Here is a 27159-nt window from a genome sequence, read left to right as displayed (position 1 = left end):
TACCCACAAGCAATACGAACTGGTGACAAACTCCTACTGTCTCATGGGAGGACATGACATTATGGCTAACAACGGAAGTGTTATACAGCCTAACTCTTTCACAGATGCCATAGACACTAGGTCCCCATCTGCCTGTTTTCTCCCTCTTTCTTGCTCCATATTCCTCATGGTCATTTATATAATATTTTTATGACCTGGTTTCTAATATTGAAGGCAAACAACCATAATTTCAGTGGCTGTAAATCAGTGTCGCTCCACTGAAGTCAGATTTACAACAGCTGAAAACTGCAGCCATAAAAGGACTCCCCTTCCATCTTCACTAACTACCCCAGCCCCCAAAATGAGACATGGTCCTTGGACCGTTGTCATACCATAGTCCTCTGGGGGATCAGACAAATTTGCTTCCCATCGGCAATTAACCCTGCCCAGACCTCCCCTTCCCTCTCCCTCCATCTGACCTGCTTCTCTTGCTCAGTGTGCTGCTTTTCTTTCTCATGAATATAACTTCCACTCTCTCATGGGGGATCCGGTGTCAGACAAAGGATCCCTTGTCAGATTAAGTGTTGACACTGGAAGGTTTTCTGGAACAGGGTTAACATTGTGGTTAAATGCACTGAACTTTCCCCTTCAGAGATCTAGGCTTGAATACACCCAATTGCAGAGTGAGCTCTTCAATCCCACTGGCCTGCCCAGGAACTATTCTCCCATCTCCCCTGTTTAGGGGCTTTTATCCAAGGTTGAGCCAAGCACCAGCAAGGACCAAATGGCCAGTTGTTTTCCCACGCAGAATGAAGGTGCCCTGAGAGCGCGCTTGAGGGAAGACTCCTTGACCCAAAGCTGCCCTGATGTAGGGTAGGGGCTGCCTCTTGGGACTTCCCCCATCCTTGCCTTTTTTAACTAGAGATAAACTGACCCCAAATACAATTTGTAAATGTTTATACAGCATTTCACACACTGGGCTCAGTTTCTGCAGAGCAGGATCTGCTTATGGGATATAAACACCCCTTGCAGCATGTACGTGGTGAAATAGCCACTGTCAAAAGAGTCACACCACATCCCCAGACATGCAGGAGGACAACTTGAAGGACAGCAGTGGAAACGGGCCATGGGATCGGTGCAGTTCCCATTGCCTATACACCACAGCACCTCACAGTGGAGAGGGATTGGCACCAAGACTTCAGTTTGCAGCTTGGATTAAGGGCCACCAGGGATCACAGCTCTCTCCCTAGCCTGCAGTTTCTGTCTGTGGTTTTGCCCTTGTACAACAGATGACTAGCTTTATGCAAGTTCCCTGAATTCCTTTTATAATCCCAGCTCTCCCCCCCACCAAATCTTTGGAGGAGCTCCTGGTAACAAGAGCCTCATGAGACAAGATCATTCCCCAGCATGGAGGCAAGGGGGTATGCGCATATGGAACTGCTTCTTCCAGCTTTGAGGACATACTCTTCTGATAGTTGTCTTCCTAATTTGTACATAAGGCATGTAAAATGAGGGATTTGTTCATAAATCATGAACCTTTGGTTGCAATTTGAGATTATGCTGAAATATGTAAACTTCAGCATTTTCTATATTTCTGGGAATTACATATTGAACACTAATTGCTTATCAAAAATGTTCATCAGCAAGTTTTTAAGTAAAGATTAAAGTTTTGCGTTAAGGAAGCTTAATGCTCCACTAGCTCTGATTGTAAAGTAGCTGGGAGTGATACACTCACCCTCACTATACTGTCGAATGAGGAAATTGTAAATTAAGGTGCTTCTTCAGCAAAATATACATGCCCAGATGCAACTTAAACTGCTTGTTTTTATTTGCAAAGCAGCATGGGCACGGGCATCCAAAAAAGCAACTTTTCTAAGGATTCCTTTGGAAATAATATAAAGCCTGTTCTGCAAAAATGAATCCTTCAGTCATCTTCTGAATATTAATAAATAAAATAAGAGCTGTAAGGGGTGGAAGTGTCTCATAGAAGGTTTTCTTTCTTTTCCCCTTTACATTTTGTTAGAACAATCGGCCTCACAATGACTCATTGCCTTAGTTAGAAAAGGGAAGACATCCCTCATTATTCATTACTTAGGGAGAGGTTTTGCTACTGCAGAGAACAGCCATGCATTCTAATTCAGCTACCTTTCAAAGGAGAGGAGTCAATGTCATCATTTCCCAAACTTTGGAAAAAGAGGCAAGAAAGAATGCTACTTGTCTCCATTTCTAAATAGTCCATCTGCAATAAAAAATTTGCATTTTTAATACAGCAGTCGGGAGGAAAAGACACTTATTCTTCTAAATGTATATCTAAGTTTAATTTCTGGAGCCTGAATGGGTCACTTAAAAGTATAAACGTGCCTATGTATGTACATATAATAGGCCTGCTTTTTCATTATAGTATTTCTTAATGCTTATCCTACATTATATACCAGCACTCACATTCATAGAATATGTAACCTAGATGTGCCAAAGGCTTCTTTTATTTCAGTAGTGATTTTTTATTATTTTTCTCTCAGGTAATTTTGCTTACATCAACTCTTCCTTGGGGTTTTTTTTTTTGTTTGTTTTTTGAGTCCTTTTTGTTTGGCTTTGTGTGCTTAAATATTAAGGGGGTGAGTTTTATTATATTTTTATTGTATTTTAATTTGTTTTTTATTAAGTTGTACAGCTGTGGCTCTTTGTGAATAAAGCTATGATTGTGTATTACTAGAAATCCCATTTCAAACTGTACTTTTTGCCAGCCTTGGTTAAGATTTCCTAGGAAGGGTCACCATAATTGTGTGATTAATCTTCAGAAAAAGGAAATTTCAGCTCTGCGGTATTTTTAGTCTATTAACTTCAGAGATTTATAAAACCGCCTTGAAACTGCACTGTAAGTGTGTTTATAATGACTTTTAGCTGATTTAATAATCCTCAAAGTTTGGTAACTGTACAGATTGCAGCTTCACAAATACAGTACATTACCTGTAGCATCCAGATGAAGTTATCAGAGGTGTAGGAAATTACTTGGGATTGTATTTATCCTTCGTAGTGCATTAATCCAACCTCTGGCTGAGGCTGGATCTTTCAGAATCCTTGTCTGCATTTATCCCATTATGCAGTGGGAACATGTGCATGGATGATAAAGAACCTCTTCATGTTGAAAGCGTGGCTAGGGCACGTGTATGCCATCAAATCTGGGTGAAGCAGTTGTAAGGCACCTGGTGAGGTAACGTTGTTAGGAAAGTTTTCAAGGCACCGTCTGTATTTTTTTTGTGTTATCAGTTTCTACAATGTGCCAAAGCTAATGCCACTTCCTGCTGCTGCCAGCTTTTTATGTCTCCCTTAGTTCCCAGTCCTACAAACCTTTACTCCTCTGAGAAGCCCTTAATCACGTGAGGAGCTCTGCTGAACTCAGCTGTGGGTCCTAACTTACTCACAGAAGGAAGAGCTTCTCTGGTGGGTAACAGTTTGTAGGCTCAAATCCCACAGTTGATACAGGTGTCTAGAGACACCAGGCTGGTATTTAAAAGTCACCAATTAAAACAGCACAAGAGAGCGGTGCTTTGAAGTTGGGCAGCAGAGCTTTTCTGCACTTCTGAAGCTTTGATTTTCATCACAATAAATGTCAAACAATTGCTTTGGGAACATGGGGGCTGGAGTTGCCGCTCTTGGTCTCCTCTTGTTCACCTGCAAAACAGAGAAGTGGTGCCCATGCGTTGCTGCTTGCAGGATTGGGGCCTGAAGGCATTAACGCGCAGACACTCTGCTGGAAGCTCACCGTGTGATGACCCAGACCCACGTGACACAACGGGGTTGAGACGGGACGTGGACAGCGTCCTGTCCCCGCCGTAGAACTAAACCACAGACATTAGAGACTTGGAGAAGGGAAGACTTTTCTACAGAGCTCAGCTCTGATTCAGGCGTTTTCATTCTCCCATTTCACAGCGAGGGGCTTGGAAGCAGAATTGAACTGGCTGCTCAGTTCCAGCCCTGTGTCCTCTGATCTTTTTTAAAAAAGACACTTGCTGCTCTTTGTTCCCACTGACAATGCTTAGGGGTCAGTCCTATGTGGTACTGCGTTCTGCAGGGGAGATCCAATGCAGAAGAGGATCCAGGATGCTATAGAGGGGGGTGCAGGAGCACTGACCAGCACTGCAGGGGTGGCTGCAGCCCGGCTCCCAGCCTCCTCCCTTCTCTTCTCTCTGGTTGGGAATTTTAAATCCTGAAGAAAGTCAGCATTTCCCACCTCCCTTCCCCTCCCTGCTTAGAGGCACATCCTGTCCCTTTCTCTCTCCAGGCCTTCCCTGTTCTGTACCCCCTCCCCCATTGCCAGTATCCACGCTGTCCCTGCTGACCCAGGGGTGAGGGGAGCTCCTGTCCTGCTCCAGCCAGGCTATGCAGGGCTGGGCTCAGCCCAGGATGGTGGCAGTGGGCAGGTGGATTTCCCTTCCCTGTGCCTGCTTCCACACTGGTAGAAAACACCCAGGCTGGTGGGAGCTGCCTGCATGGCTGCCACCATCACCAGTGTCCCGGGCCGAGTCCAGCCCCTGTGCAGCCCAGCTGGAGTGGGGCAGGAGCCCCCAGGACAACTCAGACACTGGCAGTGGTGGCAAGGGATCGGGGAAGGGGAGGGGACATGTCTCTGAGCATGGACAAGGGAGTGGGTAATGCTTACCTTCATTGGGACTTTTTAAAGTCTCACGCTGCTGCTCCTGCCGTGTGATCGGAGGGGGTGCGGACACACCACTGCACCCCTGGCCCTACACACCCTGCAGGATTCAGCCCTTGTGCATGCTGCACTGTCCATGCATGAAGCAGCTGTTATGAGCAGAGGAGATATTTCTTAGCCAGGCTGTCTGGTTTGTTCTGTAATGTGCTCCAGCTCTGCAGTGCACTCACGCACCTGCGTGATCCCTGAATAGAACGAGCTGTGTTGAAACCTATTCCATGTATTTATGTTCTTCAGGCATCCGCTGTGATAACATGTGCACCCAGGGCCGCTGGGGGCCAAACTGCTCCATCTCTTGCAACTGTGAGAACGGAGGATCCTGCTCACCAGAGGATGGGACCTGTGACTGTGCTCCAGGATACAGAGGACCGATGTGCCAGAGAAGTAAGACTTACTGTCCTGATAAAAGCAAGTGTTTACTTGGGGCTCCATGCAGCACAACAGAGGCACAGGTCTCTGAGCTGCACGAGCCAACGGTAGGCTCGGGGTCTCAGGGGAGAGAGTAGCTCAGGAAACGCTCCTTTGTCAGTCAACTGAGGCATCCTGAAAGAAAGCAATCTCATAGTGCGCTCCTGCCGCAGCCTTCCTGCTACTCCAGGTCCATTCGCCCCTTGGGGACTGCCCAACATAGAAGAGTTATTGCAGCTTTTTAATTCAGTCCCTGGAGGACAGGTGTATTGTGAGAATACCAAATGTTGCACTGTAAATGGTTCTGGAGATTAAGGAAGGAAGACAGAGCAACACGTCCTGGTTTAACAAGCAGTTCAGATAGCACACACAAGCACCATCCTGAATCAGTGATCATCCTCAGGACTTCCATTCTCGCAGAGAAGTGTCCAGTCAGGCCTCCACCCCTGGGAGGGGCATTTATTGTTGCAAAGCCGGAAAAGCATCACTGTTAATCAACCTCAGAAAGGTTTGGGGCAAAAAGAAAGTAAAAGCACCGTGAGGGTAACTGCAGGATGTGCGTGTGCTGGGATTCAGGGACAGGGCACAGGTTGCACGCACAATTCAAAAGTGGGAGTGATGTGCAGGAAGAGGTACCTTTCGTGCTTGCTGTTTTTGTTTGCTTGAGTTTCACACAAGGTCCAGGCATCATAAATAGCAGCCGGTGAAAATGGAGGTCAGAGTTCATCCACCACGTAGATGCAGGCAAGAGTCATCTGCGACCCCTTACGCAGTGAAGAGTGGCTGTGCACCGGCTCGCAGGGTCACGGGCTGATAGCAGGCTCATGTAGAAGTCTTGCTTTCTAGAAGGGGAAGCAGAGGAGCCTTGATGCCCACCTGGGATTGCTGCAGTAATGGTGATCTCCATCCCCGTATTAAAATGCACTAAGGAAATAAAATCTTCTCATTCACTTTCCCTGGAAAACTGCTTCTCCTTCCTCTCCTTAATCCTCAGGACCTTTCCATGCCCATTTCAAGACCTTCTGCAGCTTTCTGCCTATCCACACACACACACACACACACACTCACACGGCAGCTCCTGGAACTGGGTAGAAATGTTTGTATAATATTCTGACCTCAGTCCGTAAGCTGAACTCTAGTGTCAGACTGAAGTTTATATGACCTGTATGGCAGCACTGGAGAGCTCTCTTACGGTCTGCTACAGTGTGTGAGCGTGCGCCCACACACACATGCACACACTACACACACACCTTCTGATTTTCTCGGTTTCACTTGACACTTGCGCACACTCGTCTCCAAAAAATAATTTGTAGCTGACACATTTTATTTAAAGTCATTATAGCAATGACCTCTAGCACTGCTGCACTTAATGGCCTATAAGCATTTCCATTATAAACCCCAATTTCCAGGTGCTTCAGCATATCTATGGAGCTTTAAAACTTCTTTGCAAGGCTAAAACATGGCACTCAAAGCAGTCAGGAGCCAGAGAAGAAATTGTTTTATAAGTCTGAAGCCCTGTAAGTGCTAAAACGTAGGGAAGTTAATCGTTTCTGGCCTTCCTGAGCTGAAAAAGAGCTTAGTTTTATCAGCTGAAGACGTGTAGGCCACAAGGGGCAAATCATGTCCCCAGCATGCAGCTCCCATAAGCAGGTTGTGCCCTGAGGAGATCCAGAGTCTTCATGGCAGGAGGAAAGCTTCCCCAAGCCTGAGACTGCAGAGATGCCCTGCAGCTGGTTCTGCAATAGCCCCCATGGCTGCCGAAATCCTTTTCTGTGACGATGTAGCCAGAGGATGTACCTCACATCCACCCGACTGTTTCCCAGGCTCTGGGGGGCACGGACTCCAGAGGTGTACAACTCTGCTGGGCCACGTGGGTTTGCACTCCCCAGGCGTGTTCTCAGGAAATTCAGCACTAGGAATGGAGGCAAGCATGGTACCTTTTGACTCAGCCGCTTTCCTTCCTCTGTGTCACCCGAGTTACTTCACTGGCACACATGAGTCACCACTGCTAGCCTTGCAGAACTATCTGGACGAGCGAGCTGGATTATTTCATGGTGAGTGCATCACCAACACAACCTTCAGCCGAGTGCCAGCTGCAGCGTCTGGAGCAGTGTAAGAGCCCAGCTCTCACTGTGAGTCTACAGGGCTGGCAGAGAAATTTTCATCCAGCTAAAAAACAAGAGCAAATTGGACGTGGCAACTCTTGAGTCAGCTTCACATAATAGGGAATCACAGGAGGATGGAGGGAAACACATGAAGTTATTTCCACTGTCGCTTTTCTTAGTGAGCTTTAGCCATGCATTGCACCTACCTGTGGCAGTGAATCTGGTCAGTGGAGTTTCCCAACTACATTTGCATAGGAACAAGGGCAGTGTTAGAAGAGATGCTGAGCCCTTATTCTCTGACTTCTGGCTTTTATTCACGGTGGGCAAACCCTGCGGTATTTTCAATCTACATTAATCCTGCAATTGCCTGGGTAATGTCCACAGGTGCCTTGTGGGATTACCCAGTGCACATCTGGCAGTCTTGCATGCGGTTGCCATAATTACCCTTTTAGACACACTGTGAGCCATGGACAGCTGCCACTGCTACAAGCGCATGTACAAAGTAGCTGCCCAGTCGCACATGTGTTTGGTGTCTAGTTTATGTAGAAATCAGGCACTTAGCATGGCGGTGTGATCTTAAGTGCTGGAGGTGATTCCAGATGTGTCGTATATGACTGGTTTTAGAAACGACATGGGGTCCTTTGCTATAGACAAATGCACAGACCAAGAGCATCAGTAATCCTGATTACCATGATGAGTCGTCTGAGCGCCATTGACTAATGATCTTTGCTTTTTCTCTAGTTTGTTCACCTGGCTTTTATGGGCATCACTGCAGTCAAGCCTGCCCTCAGTGTGTGCACAGCAGTGGGCCATGTCACCACGTGACGGGACATTGTGATTGCTTGCCTGGTTTTTTTGGTCCACTCTGCAACCAAGGTACTGACCCCCAAAATACCAGCTGGTTCCTTAAGTTTTATGTGCATGTGATCTGCAGTAAGAATGCATATTGGCTGATTGCAAGTTTTCTGCTTTGTATTTTTTTTTTTAGCTTCAGCAGTTTAGGTCAGGAGGAACAGTATTTCACTTCACAGGCAAAATGCAAATAGATACTTAGTCATCTTTTTGTAAATACGTTGTACTCCAACATGCATAAATAAAACAGTTCTGCAGCTCTGTATTTAAGTGCATATAAAATGTGACGCGTGCTGTAAATATATCAGCTATTCAGTGCTTTCATTTTTCCTTCTGTTAATCTAGTGTGTCCTAAATGTGCAATGGCACTTTCATGGGTTCCTTTTAAGCATGCGGGGCACACACATCGGGTAATATAATGACCTGCATTTTCAAAGGCGGCCACTTCAACCCAAATGAACAGCTAAGTAATGCACGCCAGCCTCATTTGCAATGAATAGGACCTTGCCCTGTGAAAAGTTCCATTGCAATCAGGCCTGGACTGCTAGGGGGTACAGAAAATTTGGCACTTGAGCAGCTAAATAAAACTGGCTTGATTTTCAGAGGTGTGGAGCAACCCTGGCTCCCACTAAAATATACCTCTGACTCCCCAGTGCCTTTGAAAATTGGACCTCTCTTAGTTAGCTGCTGAACTTAGAAACCCATGTCTTAAATGTTGGGCTCAGCTTCTCAGTCACATCCTAAGCCACCTGTGAAATCATGACAGTATTATGCAGAACCTGATTTATTGCCTGCTGCTATGAGTATTTTCTGCATATAGATTTAATAGAGATTACTCTTAATGGCCACTGCCCTGGATAAGTCACAGGCCTTGTAAAAAATTGAACTGACACTTTCTAATGACCTGCTTTTCAGTGTGTTACAAATTACAGACAGGATGTATGCAAAATCATTAAATGTAGATTAAATATAACCATATGTTTTCTTTTCCCTATGCTGTCTACTCCAGTAAGCAGTATACCAATTAATGTATTAGAATGAGCATGTTTCAGCGAATTTGTCCATCTTATGTGAAAAGTTAGCCAGATTTCAAAATGCAGAGCTGGGCTAATTATCCTGTTAAGAAAGCTCTATTTTATTTTTGTTCAGCTGTTGAGTACTTCTGGTTTTACTTTGAAATGTTGATCTATCCAGCAGAATCACTTTAAAATATTCATGTCCTAATTAAAATCAATTTGTGTTGCCATTTGTCATAACCAGTTAGCATGTATTTTTTTTTGAGAAAGAAGAATGCTAATTAATGTTTTGCCTTAGAAGAAGGTGAAGCAAAGAATGCACTTTGTTCTGCCACTCGTCTCGTATTGACCCTGTTTTAGCTATAGGAGCGTTTTTCCATTGCTAGCATGCTCCCAGGGTATGCTCTGCAACATCAGAAGTTCCATGCATTGGGACTAGTTTATCTCAGAATTCAAAGCAGCAAACAACTAAGCAGCTGTTTTTTATAAATATCTTTCACAATCAGGTAGCAAATTGGGTTGATAATATGTTATGGCTGCCAGAACACACCTGACATCCCAGCGGGACTCACTGAGTCCCACTTCAGAGCTTTTATAACTAATTAACATCACAATCAGAGTTGTACAATCAAAGCCTCACTCGTATAGAAAGTATTATTAGTTCTCATTTTATAGAGGGATTTCAAACATGTCTTGACGCTTTTAAAAAGTGCTAGTGCTTGGTGCTCACAGCTTTAAAGGCAAGTCATCATGTTAGAGCACAACCAGGTTGCTAAAACTAATGAGAACAACCATCTCTGCAGAATAGTTCTTCTAATCTTTCTGTGTTAACATCCCCTAGTACATCATACCATTTCTCCAAGCTGGAGGAAAGACAACAGGTGATCACACAGTAGAAATCCCCCATTAGCCTCCATGCCTTTTAGCTGAAAGCGTTGCCTCTGCCTTTGTCAGCATCTGGATTAGGATCACAAACCCATCCATGGACATTATCATTGTGTATTGCAGAGTAAATCCGAGATGTATTTTAAGTTAGACTTCTGAGAACTATTTTTTTTGTAAATAAATCCTGTTTTCATGTAAGTGTTGCTATCTATTTCCATCTTAAAGATGCAGTGAAAATATTGCATTGAAGCATCCTGAATAGGAAGCATTAGGATTGAATAATGACACAGTGTATGCAAGAGCACAGGTTGACAGATCATTTTAGTTTTTGTTCTTTCTCTGGTTCTTCCTTCCTTTTTTTTTCTTTTGTGTTCTCTTTAGTTTTATCTCTTTTCAGTTAGAGCACTATTCTGTTTAGTGCATAATTTGAAAGTCAACTTTATCCACTCCTGGAGATAAGTCTGTAGCTAGACTGTACGCTATTGTCCTCTTTGCATTCTTAGGTTTCCGTCAAAGTAAGAGTAGAAGATGGCATATTGTATAAAAGCAAATGAATCACAGCTCAGGATTTCAATCTGCGACTGATTCACATTCGGAATAGATTGAGGTCATCTGCAGTGAATTCATATGAGAAAGTGAGAATAGTCGAAATGGCAAAAGAGTTGAATAATTCAGAGAAGTGCCTTAATCACTTTTTTGACATCACTATTATTTACAAGGATACAAGTCCAGTTCCGTCTGTTACATTCCTCACGGAGACGGACTGTGTGTTTTATCTTGTTTTGAAGAGACATCTGTTTTTGTCAAGGAGCAGAGCCAATAAGAGCCCAGCAATTCAACAATTCATCCGTTGTGGAGAATAATACAATTACTGAGTATTACCGAGCAGAGCTTTCCATCAATTTTAATGTTAAAGATTTCCTATAATTTGGTGGGAGGTTGAAGATATACCTATCTATTAGTTTTATGCCACTGTGCCTATACTGTTATGAGATTTCCCCAGAGAACATTCAGACATAGCCTTTTACACCATCCCAGGGCAAGACTCAGGAATAGTTTTGTTTGTTTTAAATTGCACAGTATCTGTTTTAGTAAAGCACATGCGTGCATATATAATACTTCTGTTACAGCCCATTGATAGACATGGTTGTTATTTTTTGGTTTTAGTGCAATGGTAGCACTCAGTTATTACAGTGATGGATGAATCAGTAGGTGGGTGCTGATTGAGAGGAGCTTAATTTTCAGCAGCAGGGCATGTGCTTCATCATAGCAGTTGTCTTTCTCTAGGGCTAGGCTTATGTGATGCAAATATTTGGGCTCAAAGAAGTCACCATCTCTTTCCATTATGCACCTAGGACCTGATTCTGCAGGTTCCTGGGAGCTTTCCCCCACCCCATATTGAACTGAGTCACTGAGGAGAGATTTTCAAATGTGTCTAAAAGATTTCGGAGCATGGCTCACAACATCCCTGTCCAGATCACCACGTGGGATCAGATCTCTGAGCAGAATTTGCTAGTGCTATCGCATAGTTACTACTGATATCATGTTGAGGTTTGCAGGGTCTAATGCAACATTATTGTCACATCAGACTTATATACCCTGGAAAGAACTTTAGATTTTTTCATGTGCCTAAATTAGCTCTGTGGCCAGGATCTGGGTAAAGGAGGATAGCATGTTCTAGACAAGATGCTTGCAAGCTGTCATGGCCCCAGTACGAGATGCTGGCATTCTGAGGGATAATGACTGTGTGTATTACCCTTTTACCTTAACATAAATGACAAGGTATAAAAAAGTTATCATAGGCCTCGTTTTGGTAGGATATCCCATTCTTGGGCTTGTTAAGCAGACAAGCACAGAAAATTGATGGACCAATGTAACAAGGAGTCAGAGAATCCTGTTACTTTTTGGCAGAGGCAGCAGCAGGGATGCCTCCCAGAATAGAGAGTGGGGAGACTGCATATTATGGACTAGCTGCAGAAGAGTAGGCAGCCAGGGACTCATAGGCTGCTAGTGCCTATTGCAGGGCTAGCTGCCCAGCAACAGTATGGTAGGGAAGAGCCCTGCTTGAGCAGTAAGGACACAGCTAAGGCAGCAAGCGTAGCAGCCATAAGCTGCCCTGGGGCTAGCTGTCAGGCACAAAAGGGAAACCCCTGTGGGTGGCTGGGGAGCCACCTAACCGGAAGAGGCAGGGCTTAGGAGGCACATACAGTCAGTGCCTGAGGGAAGATGATCAGTTTGGTCCTGCAGGCAGCACGGAGAGGAGCTCCTGAGCAGGAGGGCTATGGGAGAACAACTGACTGATACCTGAGCTGCCCTGGAAACTGCAAGTAAGGAACTTATGGCCTGCAGGAAAGCTAAGACCTAGAATGGGGAAGAGTTTTGTTATCTAGCCAGTGGGCTTGGGTGTATGTTCTAGTTTATACCGGTGGACCGGCTGTGGCTAGAAGGGGTGATGAGGAGACCACTTTGGCGCCCAAGGGGCCCATGTCATTTCCAGTCCTGCAAGGGACCAGGCTTAAGAGACAGGCAAGCAGAAGCCTAGAGTGTTAAAGCCTAGACTAAGAAAGCCAATAGAAATGGCCTCAAGCTGAGAGGCTAGGGCCATAGCCCAACAGAGGCAGAAACCACAGCCAGGGTCCCAAAGCCCAAGAGGGGCAGGAGCTAGAGCTAAGGGCCCAGAGCCCAAGAGGGATGAGACAGAGGCTCAGTCCCAGGATCTGAAGTTCAGAACAGTGGGCCTGGGCTGTGGACCTGGGGAGAGGGAAGGGGTGGAAGCCAGGAAGCCCGAGGCCTCAACAAGGGTGTGGAGGCCTGGAGAGGCCTGACAGTAACATCTGCAAGGCATGGGCCTTACTGAATGTGTGGAAGCAGGCAACTAATTCAGCCCTTAAGGCAACAAGTGCCCCGGGGATACTAACAGGCTAAGAAGACCCACTTAGCACTTGAGGGCAGGATTGGGACCAGTGCGATCCAGGAAGGGACTGCTAGCTGAAGGAAGGACGAGGGCCCATGCTAGGACCCTTGGGCATCCTCTCTTTTCATAATCCAATTATTACAACAAAGGCGTGGCAGGAAGGAGGAAAGGGAGGGCACCCTAGGATCTGTAGCAGAGCAGGAGTCACATAGCTGCCCCTAAGGCCTGATCCTGTTATAGTCAGTAACTTCAAGTGCTCTGTGTAAGATGCGTCCTGTTGCTCTTCTTCCAGCCCTACTTTCCTATGATCTGATGTTAGACAGACCCTTGGCTGGACTGGCTTAGTCACGGATGATCCTGCCTTGAGCAAAGGGCTGCACTGGATGACCCTTCCAGCCTACTTTCCTGTGGTGCTACGCTCCTTTTTGGTGTTCCATCACAGAACACTTGCAGCAGATGCAGGGGAGGTGTGGTTAGCTCCTTAATATGGCTTCCAGCGATCCTTACTCCATGTTCTCGGATATCAATGCAAATAAGTATAGTCATCTCCTTGGCTGCTTCCCACTGTTTTGCTACCCACCACCAGGAAGGATGTTATTTTCTGCTAAAACATTCCTGCCTTTATCTTTGTCCCTTGATCTTCTAAGTTATCCACTTCACACCTCACATATCTCCTCACACCTTGCAGCACCATTCAAGCAATGCCCTGGCACCCTATTTGAGAATCATTGTGCTATATGCTGCCCTGCTCTGAGCTCCTTCAACTTATTGTCCTGGTACCAACATGCCTCAGACTGCTTCCTTCCCATTCTTCCTCTAACTTTCAGTTACTGTGATCTTAGCAATTACTTGTAACTGTACCAGGTACCATATTTTCAATCAGAAACATTTATCTCCTTGAATGTTTTACAATGAAAATGTTACCAACCAAAATGGATTTAGAATCACAGGGAAGTGGGATGGGAAGGGGCCTTGGGAGGTCATCTAGGCCAGCCCCCTACTCAAGGAGAGATCATCCCTATCTAAGCCATCAGTGACAAGTGTCCATTTAACCTATTTGCTTTTCTGCCTTTTAGGTTTTTCAAGTATGAGTTGTACCCATGTGGCTCAAGCTGTTTGTCATGTAGGAAAAATATTATTATAGATGCCAATTCCTGTCACTTCCTAATGCTCATAATGAACGGGTTGCGTCAACTGTCTTGTATTTCCACAGTGTGTCCCAGTGGAAAATATGGGAAGAACTGTGCTGAAATCTGTCAGTGTACCAACAACGGGACTTGCAACCCTATCGATGGATCTTGTCAGTGCTTTCCGGGCTGGATAGGCAAAGACTGCTCTCAGAGTAAGCAAGATATTCTCCACTGTTACATTTGCAATTGAAAATACCATTTTTTTCCTTTTGAGCCTTTTAATGCTTTAAAATTAAGGACAAAATGATCAATTTCCAGGGAATTCCCTTAAGTGTTAGTGCAGCCAGTGCTTCACTCTCTTTATAGCTTATTTCTTTTAATTAATCTATGTTAGCTTTGGCCTGAATTAGTTTCTGCATTCGGAATTTGCACAGGCAGTTACTATCTTCTATTACAGTAAAGTGAGGTCACCAGCTTTTATCCGAGAAGAAAGATCTGCGCTGCCTTTTAGTTTCTAGTTGAAGTTCTTTTTTTTTTTAATCACTTTCTTTCAGTTCTTACATTAGAAATTATTAACCAGTAAATGTTTTCCTGGCCCAGACACACACAGTTGAGAAATTAAGAAGATGATATATTTCTATTAAATTTAATTTAATTGTAACAGTCAGTGTGGGTTTGGAGGGATACATGGCATCTTTTTGAAAATTGCCCAGGTAAAAAGATTGGCATTGGCAATCCCAACGTGTCATTTCCTGAAAGCGTTCCTTAATTGAAGATAGATCACAGAGGGAAGCAATATCCTATCATTCAGAAATGTTACTTCATATTCAGGATACAACTAGCATATTAGATGGCATTCATAGTAAAATATATTAAACTTGCAGTGATAAAGTAGGAATCGGATAAAAACAGACAGCTGTAATTTTGCTTTTATTCTGTGTCTTCCACAGACAGAATATTGCTGTCACTCAAAAAAACATTTTTTAAAGCATCCAATTCCACCAATTGCTCATTATATTTAGCCATGTAATTGGGAAATTACTGTTCGTTTCTGTTAACCTTGGGGAAAAAATGGAGTTCTCACTGGTTGCCAGGAAGACTGACCAGTTCTGCAGCAACAAGTTCCTGTAGAGGCAGAAGGAAGATGGTCCGAGCTACTTCATGCTTTGGACTGACAAAGCATATTGAAGTAAACTTGGGTTCACAAAAGTTTGTACTCCCTGTACATATCACATTTAGTTAATCTATAAAAGTGTGTATCTACCCTGCCTTCTGACTGACTTCAGACTAGCGTGGCTAGCTACCTCTCAAAGTGTACTGTCATGATTCTGACAGTCTCCCCAGGGTTGCCCCTTCCTGGAGAAAGTGTGAGGGCTACTGATGTGACCGGAGCCTAGTGCCAACCAGTGCTGGATAGACAATAGGGACAGTATTTGATTCAGATTTGGATTTGGCCCGATTCGGGGGACAGTGATTCGATTTGCTGATTCAGATCAGTGTCCTGATTCAATTTGGCTGAATCTGAAGATCCGATGCTGATTCAGGGAATCAGCGATTTGGCCATAGACACAGCTTTATGTGTTTTGTCTACGTACCTTGAGGTAGCGGGTGTGGCTCGTGAATGCTGAGATGGTGGGGCAGATGGAGTGTCCCACGGGAACATGGAAGTGTCCCCTGTGCATGCAGCGGCAGACTCAGAAGTGGACCAGAAGTATTTCCGGGTCCGCCGCCAAGCGTGCAGGGGACCCCCACCGCCTGCACCCCCTGGCTCGGTGATCAGCCACGGAGAGGACCCCGGGTGCTCCCCCAGACCCAGGAGGCACTAGTAGCTGAGCCACGAGGAGGGGGGATCCCCGCACACTCAGCAATGGACCCAGAAGTGGACCAGAAGTACTTCCAGTTCACTTCTGGGTCTGCCGCCAAGCATGCGGGGGAGCCCCCTGCGCTCCTGTGGGACGCTCCGTCCACCCCACCATCTCAGCATTCATGACCCATGCCTGGTACCTTGAGGTATGTAGAAAAAACATATAAAGCTGTGTCTACGGCCAAATCATTGAATCTCTCCGAATCGATTTGGAGGCTTCCGATTCGATTTGGAGAGATTAATGCGTGTCCCGATTCGATTAGGATTCAGAGATTCAGCCACCAAATTACGCTGAATCTCCTCTGAATTAAATCAGAGACTGAAGCTTCACACAGCCCTAGCAGACACATGTTCCAGGGCCTGTATTGCTTTCCCTAGATTGGCCCTGCCAAACACCAAGGGTCCTGTAGGTGAGAGGGGGAGCTACAAAGGAGATGACTGTGGCTTCTTGATGCCAGCTCTAGAGAAGTTAGGGAATCCTGTTAATACCCTTGTGCAGTCAGTGTAGCCAGAAGGGCTCACCTCTGGTTCTAGGGTGCCTGCTTTGGACCTAATCCCATCTGAACTCACATCTACAAGCTCCATGACCTTTCCTGGGATTCAGCCCATGGCAAAGATTTCTCTGCGTGTCTGGACTGACTTACATCTGTCACATGCTAGGAATGAGCATTTACCTACAGAGCTGGAGCCAAAGGTATTTCATACTTCAGCTAGCACACAAAGATTTATGGACAGGATATGTGGCTTACTTCATATACCCATATATCAAGTTTATTCCTAGAATCTACTTACAAAAGCTCATGCTTTTCTGAACTGGTTAGTCTCTGAGGTGCCACACTTCCCTACCTTCTGCCTCACTTTAAACTAAAATAACTAATGATCTCTGTCTATACCCTGAAACATCTACCAGGTCCTCTGGTCACAAACTGAGCACCCCAAACATTAAAAGGGACTGTATTCCCTGCTCATACAAGTCCAAATGGAAATATTCGCTCTCTATATTTAGGTTTCCTATGAACTATGTTTTGCCTTATGAATTGATATGTTCAACATGAAATCATAGAAAGTGATTATTTTTTAAAAACCGTCCAGAATATAGGTGCTTTACTGATGCACTGTATCGTTTAGGATGCTCACACCTGGCACTAACAATTGTGGAAGTTAGTCCAGCAATATCCTGGACATGAGAACTTTATGTCAACTTTGAAAGAAGTATTAAGATAGCACCTGTTGAAATATGTACCAGACCTGAAGATCTTAATTCAGCTATGAGTCCTCATCAATGTAAATAATCTGATTGTGTGGTTTTAAATTTGCAGTGATATTAAAGGTCCTTTGCATTATTTTCACAATGCGAATAGTGCTCTCTAGTTCAAACTACTTCAGTAAGGAAAATTAAATTACTTTCATGTCTTAAAAACCCATCTAAATTGACTCTGCAGATAATGCCACCACGCAGTAAGATTGAATAGAACAATCAGGGCAATCGGCTAGTTAGCTCAGGTGCCTGCACACGAATGCACCGAGCCTGGGAAACAAGCAGGAGGAACCGGAAGTCCTTGCACAATCACGGAGCTATGATTGGAATAACATGATTGGAATAACAGAGGCTTGGTGGGAGCTCGCATGACTGGAGCACTGTCATGGATGGGCACAAACGGTTCAGGAAGGACAGGCAGGAGAGAAGAGGAGGAGGAGTTGCATATGATTTTGCATTTTGACACAAAACTGTGGGGAGAAGTGGACATGCCGGAGGGCAGGGAACAGCTACAAGCAGACCTGGACAGGTTGGACATATGGGCAGAAAACAGTCCTAGTGGACTCCAAGATGAACGTGAGTCGGCAGTGTGATGAAGCTAATGGCACCTTATCGTGCATCAGCAGATGCATGACGAACAGATTCAAGGAGGTCATACTTCCCCTGTATCGGGTGCTGGTCAGACCGCAGCAGCCAGCAGCTCCCAGGCAGGACTCTTGCTGCAGCTGAAACCTGCTCGCTCAGGGGTGTAGGTAGGGAAGCGGCAGAGCTGACGGGGAGGAGGTGGAGTTGCATTGGGCAGAAATGAGAGCACAGCACAGTGCTGGGAGTGTGGAGTTTTATGTGGGACTGGATTCCCAGGGTGGGGAGCTTTCATATAGACTGAAAACCTAGACCCAGGGGGTTTGCTTTGACATAGAGCACAGCATAATGATGAAGAAAGGGCTGGACTTTTCCAGCCTCAGAGCCCTTAGGGAGTGCATTTAGTTTCCCATTCTGCTGGAGCAGTAGAGCCCAGGCCAAGTGATAGTTTGCCTGGATGCAGGGTGGCAGGGGCAGGGGGTGCCAGGAGCAAAGTACCCTGAAATGTTGGAGGACTGTGCTGCAGCTTCTATCAAAAGGGTAAGTGTATCAATAATCAGCCTTCCAGATAGGGTTACCAGACTGGGATGCGTTTTTTTTTTCCTTCTGGAACCACCATTTTTGCTACTGGAATAAGTCAGGTCTTGAATGTCTGTACATCCAGGAAGTTTTTGGAGAGTAATTGGGACAACTTCTTGGTGCAAGTGCTGGAGTGGCCAACTAGGGGCCATGCTCTTCTTTCCCTGCTGCTTACAAACAGGGAAGAATTGGTGGGAATGTAGTGGTGGATTGCAATTTTGGCAGCAGTGACCATGAGATGATTGAGTTCAGGATCCTGAGGAAAGGAAGGATGGAGAGTAACAAAGTAAGGACCCTGGACTTCAGAAAAGCAGACTTTGACTCACTCGGGGAACTCATGGGCATAATCCCCTGGGATGCCTGACTGAGGGGGAGAGGAGTCCAGGAGAGCTGGTTGTACTTCACAGAAGTCTTACTGAGAGTAACAACCATAATTGGAGTAGCAGCTAGCAAGGGATGTGAAGGGGAACAAGAAGGGTTATACAAGTATGTCGGTAACAAGAGGAAGATCAGGGGAAGTGTGGGTCCCTTACTGAATGGGGGAGACAACTTGGTGACAGAGGATGCAGAAAGGGCTGAAGTGCTCAGTGCCTTTTTTGCCTCAGCCTTCGCAGGCAAGGGCAGCTCCCAGACTACTGCACTGGGCAGCACAGCTCAGGGAGGAGGTGAGCAGCCCTCAGTGGTGAAAGAACAGGTTAGGGACTGCTTAGACTAGCTGGACATGTACAAGTCAATGGGGCCGAATGGGATGCACCTGAGGGTGCTGATGGAGTTGGCTGATGTGATTGCAGAGCTATTGGTCATCATCTTTGAAAACTCATGGCTATCAGAAGAGGTCCCAGATGGTTGGAAAAGGGCAAACAGTGCCCATATTTAAGAAAGGGAAAAAGGAGAATTGAGGGAACTACAGACCAGTCAGCCTCACCTCAGTCCCTGGAAAAATCATGGAGCAGATCTTCAAGGAATCCATTTGTAAGCACTTGGAGGAGAAGAAGGTGATTAGGAGCAGTCAGCATGGATTCACCAGGGACAAGTCATGCCTGACCAACCTGATTGCCTTCTAGGATGAGGTGACTGGCTCTGTGGATGCGGGGAGACCAGTGGATGTGATGTACCTCCATTTTAGCAAGGTGTTTGATACGGTCTCTCACAACATTGTCACAGGCAAGCTAAGGAAGTACGGACTGGATGAATGGACTATAAAGTGGATAGAAAACTGGCTGGAGCATCAGGCTCAGAGGATAGTAATCAATAGCTCAATGTTTAGTTGGCAGCCAGTATCAAGTGGAGTGCCCCAGGGTCAGTCCTGGGGCTGGTTTTGTTCAATGTCTTCATCAATGGTGTGGAAGATGGCACAGAGTGCATCCGCAGCAAGTGTGCAGATGACACCAACCTGGGGGGAGTAGTAGATAGGCTGGAGGGCAGGGCTAGGATTCAGAGCGAGCTAGACAAATTGGAGGATTGGGCCAAAAGAAATCTGATGAGGAAGGGATAAGTGCAAAGTCCTGCACTTAGGATGGAACAGTCCCATGCACAAGTACAGGCTGGGGGCTGATGGGCTGGGCAGCAGCTCTGCAAAAAAGGACCTGGGGGTTACAATAGGCCATAAATTGAATAGGAGCCAGCAGTGTGCCCTTGTTGCCAAGAAGGCTAATGGCATCCTGGGCTGCATTGTAAGGAACGTTCCCAGCAGATGGAGGGAAGTGATTCTTCCCCTCTACTCAGCACTGGTGAGGCCATACCTGGAGTCCTGTGTCCAGTTTTGTGTCCCCCACTACAGAACAGATGTGGACAAATTGGAGAGAGTCCAGATGAGGGCAACAAAAATAGCGTTGGGGCTGGGGAACATGACTGGTGAGGAGAGGCTGAGGGAACTGGGCTGATTTTAGTCTGGGGAAGAGAAGACCAAGAGGGGATTTAACAGCAGCCTTCACCTCCCTGCAGGGGGGTTCCAAAGAGGATGGATCTGTACCGTTCTCAGTGGTGGCAGATGACAGAACAAAGAGCAACGGTTTCAAGTTGCAGCAAGGGAAGTGTAAGTTAGATATTAGGAAAAAATTTATCACAAGGAGGGTAGTAAACACTGGAACGAGTTACCCAGGGAGGTGGTGGAAGCTCCATCCTTGGAGGTTTTCAAAACCTGGGTAGGCAAAGCCTTGGCTGGGATGATGTAGTTGGGGCTGGTCCTGCTTCGAGCAGTGGGTTGAACTAGATGTGACCTCTTGATGTCCCTTCCAGTCCTCATTTTCTATGATTCTGTGATTCAGTGCTGTCTGGGTTACTACATAGACAGCCCACCTATGAGTCAAAGACCCAGTCCTGTAGAGTAATCTTCATGGGCGAAGTATGGCACTGCAGTGGTGTCAGGGGACTCTCTACACAGGTATAGAGTCCCCCTGACAGTACAGATGATTGCAGGACCCTGTATAAAGCTGGCAAGCACTGCCGTTGTCACTGCTTAACAAAATTAACAAGCTTCTGTTTGGTTGAGGTGTTGATTATGATCTCTCTTTGTTTTGTAGCATGTCCCGTTGGGTTTTGGGGCCCAGATTGCTTTCACACATGCAGCTGCCACAATGGAGCAATGTGCAGTCCTCATGATGGAGAATGTAGATGTACTCATGGTTGGACTGGACTCTACTGTACTCAGCGTAAGCCGTTTAGAAACTTTATTCTACAGTGGGTGAATCTGTCAAAGTGTGTGCTGCTACCTTGTGCGTGTTCATGGTATTGCAGCCCTGTGTAGAGAATCGGTTTACTATGGAGAAATCGGTCCTGAAGATACTGGAGGCGCTTATTGAAAGGGAACCAACCATGTAGGGTTTTTTATTCCTTTTCGTATTTGTACAAGTTGTACATAAACCTCTACACCTCAGCATCAAGGGCTGGGTCTAGAAAAAGCACGGAAGGTTTCTTTTCCTTCTGAGACCACATTTTCTGGCCTTGTGCAGGGCCCTACAAAAAAGAATGCAGAACTGTGGAATACACTCAGGAAGACCCTTTTTTCCCCAATAATTCATTGCCCTGCCACCTTTAAGACAGTTTTTTTTTCTGTAGCCATAATCTCTGGCTCCTTGAAAGTACAGCTTATATAGGCAGGTCAAGTGTTTCCTTTCAGACAATTAAGAGGTCATTTAGAAAGATGTGAGAAAAGCTTCTTCAAGGAAGTTGTAGAATCTTTTCTGCATTTTGATCATCAAATAAAAAATGAATGTACAGAGGCTGAGGGCACGTATAACTTGAAGTCTTCTATGTTTTGTATTTTTAATGCTGCTGCGATAAGGTTCCAGTGTATCTCCTAGCCTTTCCTTATTCTGATTTGTGACAGGTTGTCCAGCAGCCTTTTATGGAAAAAACTGTGCCAATGTCTGCCAGTGTCAGAATGGAGCGGATTGTGACCACATCACTGGGCAGTGCACTTGCAGAACTGGATTTACGGGCAAACAGTGCGAGCAAAGTAAGTAGCTGCATTTCTCCATTTACCGTTTTGTCTTTCATTCCCTTGGCAATTCCTGGTGGAAACAGACATCCGCTGGTAACAATTCAGCTTCAAGGAGGTTTCCTAGAATGGGCGTAGTCTGTAAATGCCTTTGAAGCTGGCAATGATTCAGGCTGATCACTCATCTTCTCTTCAACACATGCTGTCGTGTGTCTGGTCTAAAGGGACGGGACCCATGTTTGCCACCCAGGTAGACGTTCACACTAAATGCATCGTGAGCTAGGAATTCATCAATGCCAGTGCAGGATGGAGTGTGTTCCCAGTGAGAGGATGCTCAGAAATTACAACAGGTGCTGCACTTGAACCAGTCAGACATTTCAACCTGACTTGAGCGAGTTCCTTTACTTTACTGGAACTCTTCAGACCATTCAGTGTAAAGGTGGGAACAGCGGCATGGAAAAAGGATGTGTTGGAGAAGGGCTGGCAGAATCGTGCCCAGGAAGCAGCTATGGGCATTTCCTTACAATCATGTCGTATATGTTTGCAACCTTGCAGCCAGCTAGACATGGTTTTCAACTGAGTACCCAGAGCAGAATGCTGCACACCTGTTAACACAAATGAAACTGGTGGGGCACATTGTCAAAGGCCCAAGCAGCAGCGGCATCTGTGTTTGAGTAGGCAAATTGGCTGGTCGGGCAGGCCATCAGGAAGCTACGTGTACAGACATAGGGTGCTGCGTGTCCAGTAGCTCTGCACTGGTTGTGCTTGGTATTTCCTGACCTTTTGGGCACGTGCAGCATGCTGCAGTTCATAGCCCCGATTTCCAAGGCACATCAGGATGTCAGAACAAAGTCTTGTTAATAAACCTTGGTCAGAAGCTTTCTACACTGTTGCTGGGTCTTGCTAATGCCCTCAGGGCACCAAAATCACATTAAAATGCCTTAAGAAACAGGAGGAAATTGTTTTCCATTTATCTCCCTGTCTGACTTCCCAGGGGATTCCTGGAACTCACAGCCCCTTCCCATTGAAACATTTCACCCACCAGGCTTAGGACCACAGAACTGTGGGACTGGCAGAGACTTCAAGGGGAATCTCATCCACGGTCTTGCCTACATGCAGTCTTCTCTGTCTCTGGAAGTGCAGGGAGTTTTTTGAAAGGCAAAAATAGTGCAGCACCAGCTTCACATGGCCAGTTGGTGGGAACTGGGCCCCTTGTGCCTTTCTAGGCTTTTGAAGGTCTTCCCTACCTCATCAGCCACCAGTGCTGCCGTTGGGGTCGGGATGTATCTTATAGACTAGTTTAATCAGAGATGCACAAGCTTTCAGGAGCAACAGCTAGCTCACCTAGCATCTGATGAAATGAGCACTTGCTCATGAAAGCTTATGCACCTCTGGTTCAGTTAGTCTACAAGGTGTATCTCTACCCTGCCTTCTGCCTGGCTTCAGACTAACAGGGCTAACTACCTCTGCAGTTATGGTGTGTTCTTTTTTCACTGCTAGGGGGGACCTCATACCACATCAGTACTGCCCAGGGGTGGGGGCCTCAGCCCTGCCATGAGCTCAGTCCCTTGAGGTTCCCCTCAGACTTGCAGAATTGATATGGTATCACCAGGCAGAGCCTTTAGGGGCCAGAACCACAGACGCAGCCTTCAGAAAGAGCTGATGTGTGACCTGCACCACCCCACAAGTAGCCTTTGGTGGAGGCGTAGCTCAGAAGCCCCCCCCTACTTCCAAGGGTTAGTCATTAGCTCCCAATGCATATTTTACCGCACAATTACTGCAGCCAAGAACACGGTGTAGAGACCAGAGCTGGCGCTCTGCCTATTCTCTGCCCACTTGCTCCAGGGAGGGAGCAAGGAGTCTTCAAGCCTGGCCGCAAGGTCTGAGCCACCCACAGAAGGGGCATAGGGGACCTTTGCTCCTTAGCCCGGGTCAGGACATCACCTGCAGTGATGTGCTGCTGCTGTTTTTGCTGTGCGGTAGGTGTGACCCTGTGCAACGTGTCAGGCTTTTCACTGCAAATGGATCAGCAGGCAAGAACTTAGCATCAGCGAAGGGGGTGGAGGGCATGGCATTTGGGGAAAGATGTGCATTTAACTGGCATTGTGAGGGAGTGTTTAACAACGGACTCCAATTACCTCGCAAGGAGACTGGCAGACGTTATTGTGAGTGCTGTCGGGTGCCTGCTGGCATATTTAACACCCTGTGCTAAACAGCTTCTTGGAGCAGCAAACAATCGGCCGCTGGAAACTGGAAGGGTTGGAGCTGAATAATTACCCACTTGTCTAATACAGTAAATCAGGAGAGAATTCCCTCACGTTTATTTGAAGTCCAGCTCACCTTCTTGCAACATTGGCCCCCGTGGTTTTCTCTGCTTGCACCCGGGTGAAGCCATAATATGTCATATTATTCTCAAATTGGGAGTCTGCTCCATCTCAGGCTCCTCAGTATGTCTGAGCCCTCTTCAGCCTTTTGGATGTTTGCATGGATATTCATGAGATGCAGGACCCCACGCTCCGAATGCGCAGACAGGGACTGGTCCTGGCTGTGTGTCCATGGGCCTGGCTTGTGTGCTCAGTTCCGGACAGTGCATGCAGTCATAGTAACTGTATACAAACGACTGATTAATACATTAGCTGTTCATTTGTACACACACTTATGGCAACTGCCCACTTAATAGGAAATTTTCTCCTGGAATAGACTAACAGGCTGTTAGCCCAGTATCTTTTCCCCAGTACGGCCTAGTACCAGGTTTTGCACAGGAAGGTATAGGAGGCATTTAGGATGTCTATATCTGTGCTCCGGGGTTGGGGGAGGGAAGGACATTTTAATTACAGTAGCTCCTGGACAGCTGCTGTAATTCAAATGCCACAGCATCACATATATTCAGCATCCTGCATTTCAAAATGGCCATGGGGGTGCTTAATGAGTTTTAGTTAAAGCTCCCCCATCACCATTTTGAAACGTGGGAGGCTGGGTACACACGATGCTGCAGCACGGTGGGGCGTTCTAATTAGAACGTTCCAGTGGACTCAGTTAATTAGAACACGTCGAAGCACGAGCATAGGCACCCGTAGACAATAACCTGCTTTCACATTAGCGTTTCACCTGTCTATGTCAAGTAGAGCAGGGTTGGCCAACCTGTGGCATGCACAGCCTGTGTGTGGCATGTGGCAAATCAAGAAGGGGGCAGGCAGGACATAGCACATAGGGCAGGGAGCCCAGGGCAAGGTGCAAAAAGAGCAGCAGATTGGACAGAGGAAGGGGATCGGAGTGGCGCTTGGGGTGGGTGTGAAGTCAGTTTTTGGCATGCCTACCAAAAAGATTGGCCCCCTAAATCATTAGAGCATGTATATGCCCTGAAACCTAAGGGTTCTTGTCCCTTCCAAAGCCCTCTTGTTAGATAGTTCTGCTATACACTGTTATGACTCTGGGGCTCTCCTCTATCCATGCAGAGGTCTAAATCTCTGAATCCTGCTTGGGCCAGTCATCAAAGCTGTGTGTGAAGGTGAAGCACACAAATGCTAATACTTTTCTAGTGATGAAATGCTGAAAACTGAGGCCACAAATGTCCCGTGTTTTAAATTGACTGCAGGTTAATATAAGCATGAGTGCTAATTAGCACCATTTTATTATTTCTCATTGAGGAAATGGCATGCATAATGAGAGAGAGAGACAGTTTTATAACTTACTGAAAGTATTGCAAATCATTGTACAGATGCTGGTTAAAATGAGTTACTTAATATGAACACTTGACTACTGGAAGTTACTTATTGAAGGTTGGCATCGGGTGGGTATTACCATGCTATGCAAACCCTCTGTAATAAAATACAGGAAGTCGCATCTTCAAACCAGCAACATTTATTATGAAGAAACGTAGCAAATGAGTCTGCATTCAATAACGCGCCTTCCCTATAGAAAGTAGAAAGAAATGCCAGAACTTGTTTATGGCTTTTCTTTCAATTTGTTATTGAATGTTGCCCGAAGAAGCATAATAAGCTGCCTACAGATTTATTGTAATAGGCCATCATGGTAATTGTATGAATAAATTTTTCAGTTGGACATTCAATCATTTTGTCTGTGATAGAAATACAGGAAGCCTGATATTGTATAGACCAAGCAAACCAAGCCATTCAGATGCTCAATTTTGTAATTCCATCTACATTATTATGCTCATCTTTTGGTATTAGTGAAGATAATTATAAATACATGTGCTCTCTGTTTAGTAAAAATCCATTGGGTCCCTCTAAATATACACTAAAAATTACATTTGCAACCCGTATGGAAAGGTTCTGCAGAATTAATGAAGAGTGATAACCTCTCTCTAGAAGATACAAAACATCTTCTGAAAGTCTGTGGAATGGACCTCAGTCTCTATTAAATCCTGTAGCCTATTACAATAATTGCCTGGGAGCATTTTTAATTCCTGTAGAACCAGATTGGTTTCATCCATATAAAGTCCTATAAGACTTTTCCAGAAGGGACATTAAAACCCAAAGAGCACACCCACAATTAATACAAGCACGGTTTAACATGTTCAGGTGAACATTCTGGATAAAATCCTGCCCCCTGCTGAAGTCAAGGAGAATGTTGCCATTGACTTTAACAGAACAAGGATTTCATCTTCTCTTGATAAAAGTTGTAAGAAGTTCTCCAACTCTTTGGTTTGCCTTTGCAGAGTGCCCACCTGGAACGTTTGGCTATGGTTGCAAACAGCTGTGCGAATGTATGAACAATGCGACGTGTGATCACGTCACAGGAACCTGCTACTGCAGCCCAGGCTTCAAAGGGATCAGGTGTGATCAAGGTACGGGGAAATTCTGTGTGCTTTAGGGGTTTTTTTCCCCCCCTTTACAATGATGTTCTTGCTGAAAAGAAATCTTTGAAAGATGAATTGTGCCATTCAATTTACAGTGTGTTATGAATTACTTTTAACAGCGGCTCTTATGATGGAAGAATTAAATCCCTATACTAAAATTAGCCCTGCTCTTGGATCAGAGAGGCATTCAGTGGGAGCAATCATTGGAATTATTATTCTCCTTCTAATTATTATGGTCTTGCTGGCACTGTTTGTGTGGTATCGACGGAAACAGAAGGAGAAGGGGCATGACATGCCAAGTGTATCTTACACTCCAGCCATGAGGATGACTAATACAGATTACTCACTTTCTGGTAAGGGTCTTTTTATGTTAATCGAATGTGCATTCACATTACTGCATTTATGCAAAAGAATGAGCTTCTGTTATGTATAGTGTGCAACATTTAGCTACAGAAAAAATTACACCTACATTCTTCCCCCAAATGTGGTGGTCTTCAGCTGGGATTGGGAATGCAAACCTAACACAAAGCTGATATAACCTGCCCTGTGCATGGGAGACCAAGTACCATATACTGCCAGATGGCTTTGGGATCTGTGCTGTGTTTATTACATGAG

At 45.6% G+C, this 27159-nt stretch overlaps 1 protein-coding gene across 1 annotated transcript in view; it reads left to right on the top strand.

The window, feature by feature from the left end:
• Positions 1-27159, top strand: part of MEGF11 (multiple EGF like domains 11) — a 134243-nt gene that overhangs the window by 68832 nt on the left and 38252 nt on the right. The window contains exons 9-15 of the mRNA XM_025199609.1: positions 4931-5077; positions 7948-8082; positions 14087-14215; positions 20809-20937; positions 21615-21743; positions 26404-26532; positions 26664-26897. Coding sequence (XP_025055394.1) covers positions 4931-5077; positions 7948-8082; positions 14087-14215; positions 20809-20937; positions 21615-21743; positions 26404-26532; positions 26664-26897 — 1032 coding nt within the window. The remainder of the gene's footprint in view (positions 1-4930; positions 5078-7947; positions 8083-14086; positions 14216-20808; positions 20938-21614; positions 21744-26403; positions 26533-26663; positions 26898-27159) is intronic.

This window comes from Alligator sinensis, unplaced genomic scaffold (genome assembly GCF_000455745.1).
Source record: "Alligator sinensis unplaced genomic scaffold, ASM45574v1 scaffold210_2, whole genome shotgun sequence".
NCBI classification, from domain to species: domain Eukaryota; kingdom Metazoa; phylum Chordata; order Crocodylia; family Alligatoridae; genus Alligator; species Alligator sinensis.
This window is presented reverse-complemented; position numbering and strand designations above follow the sequence as displayed.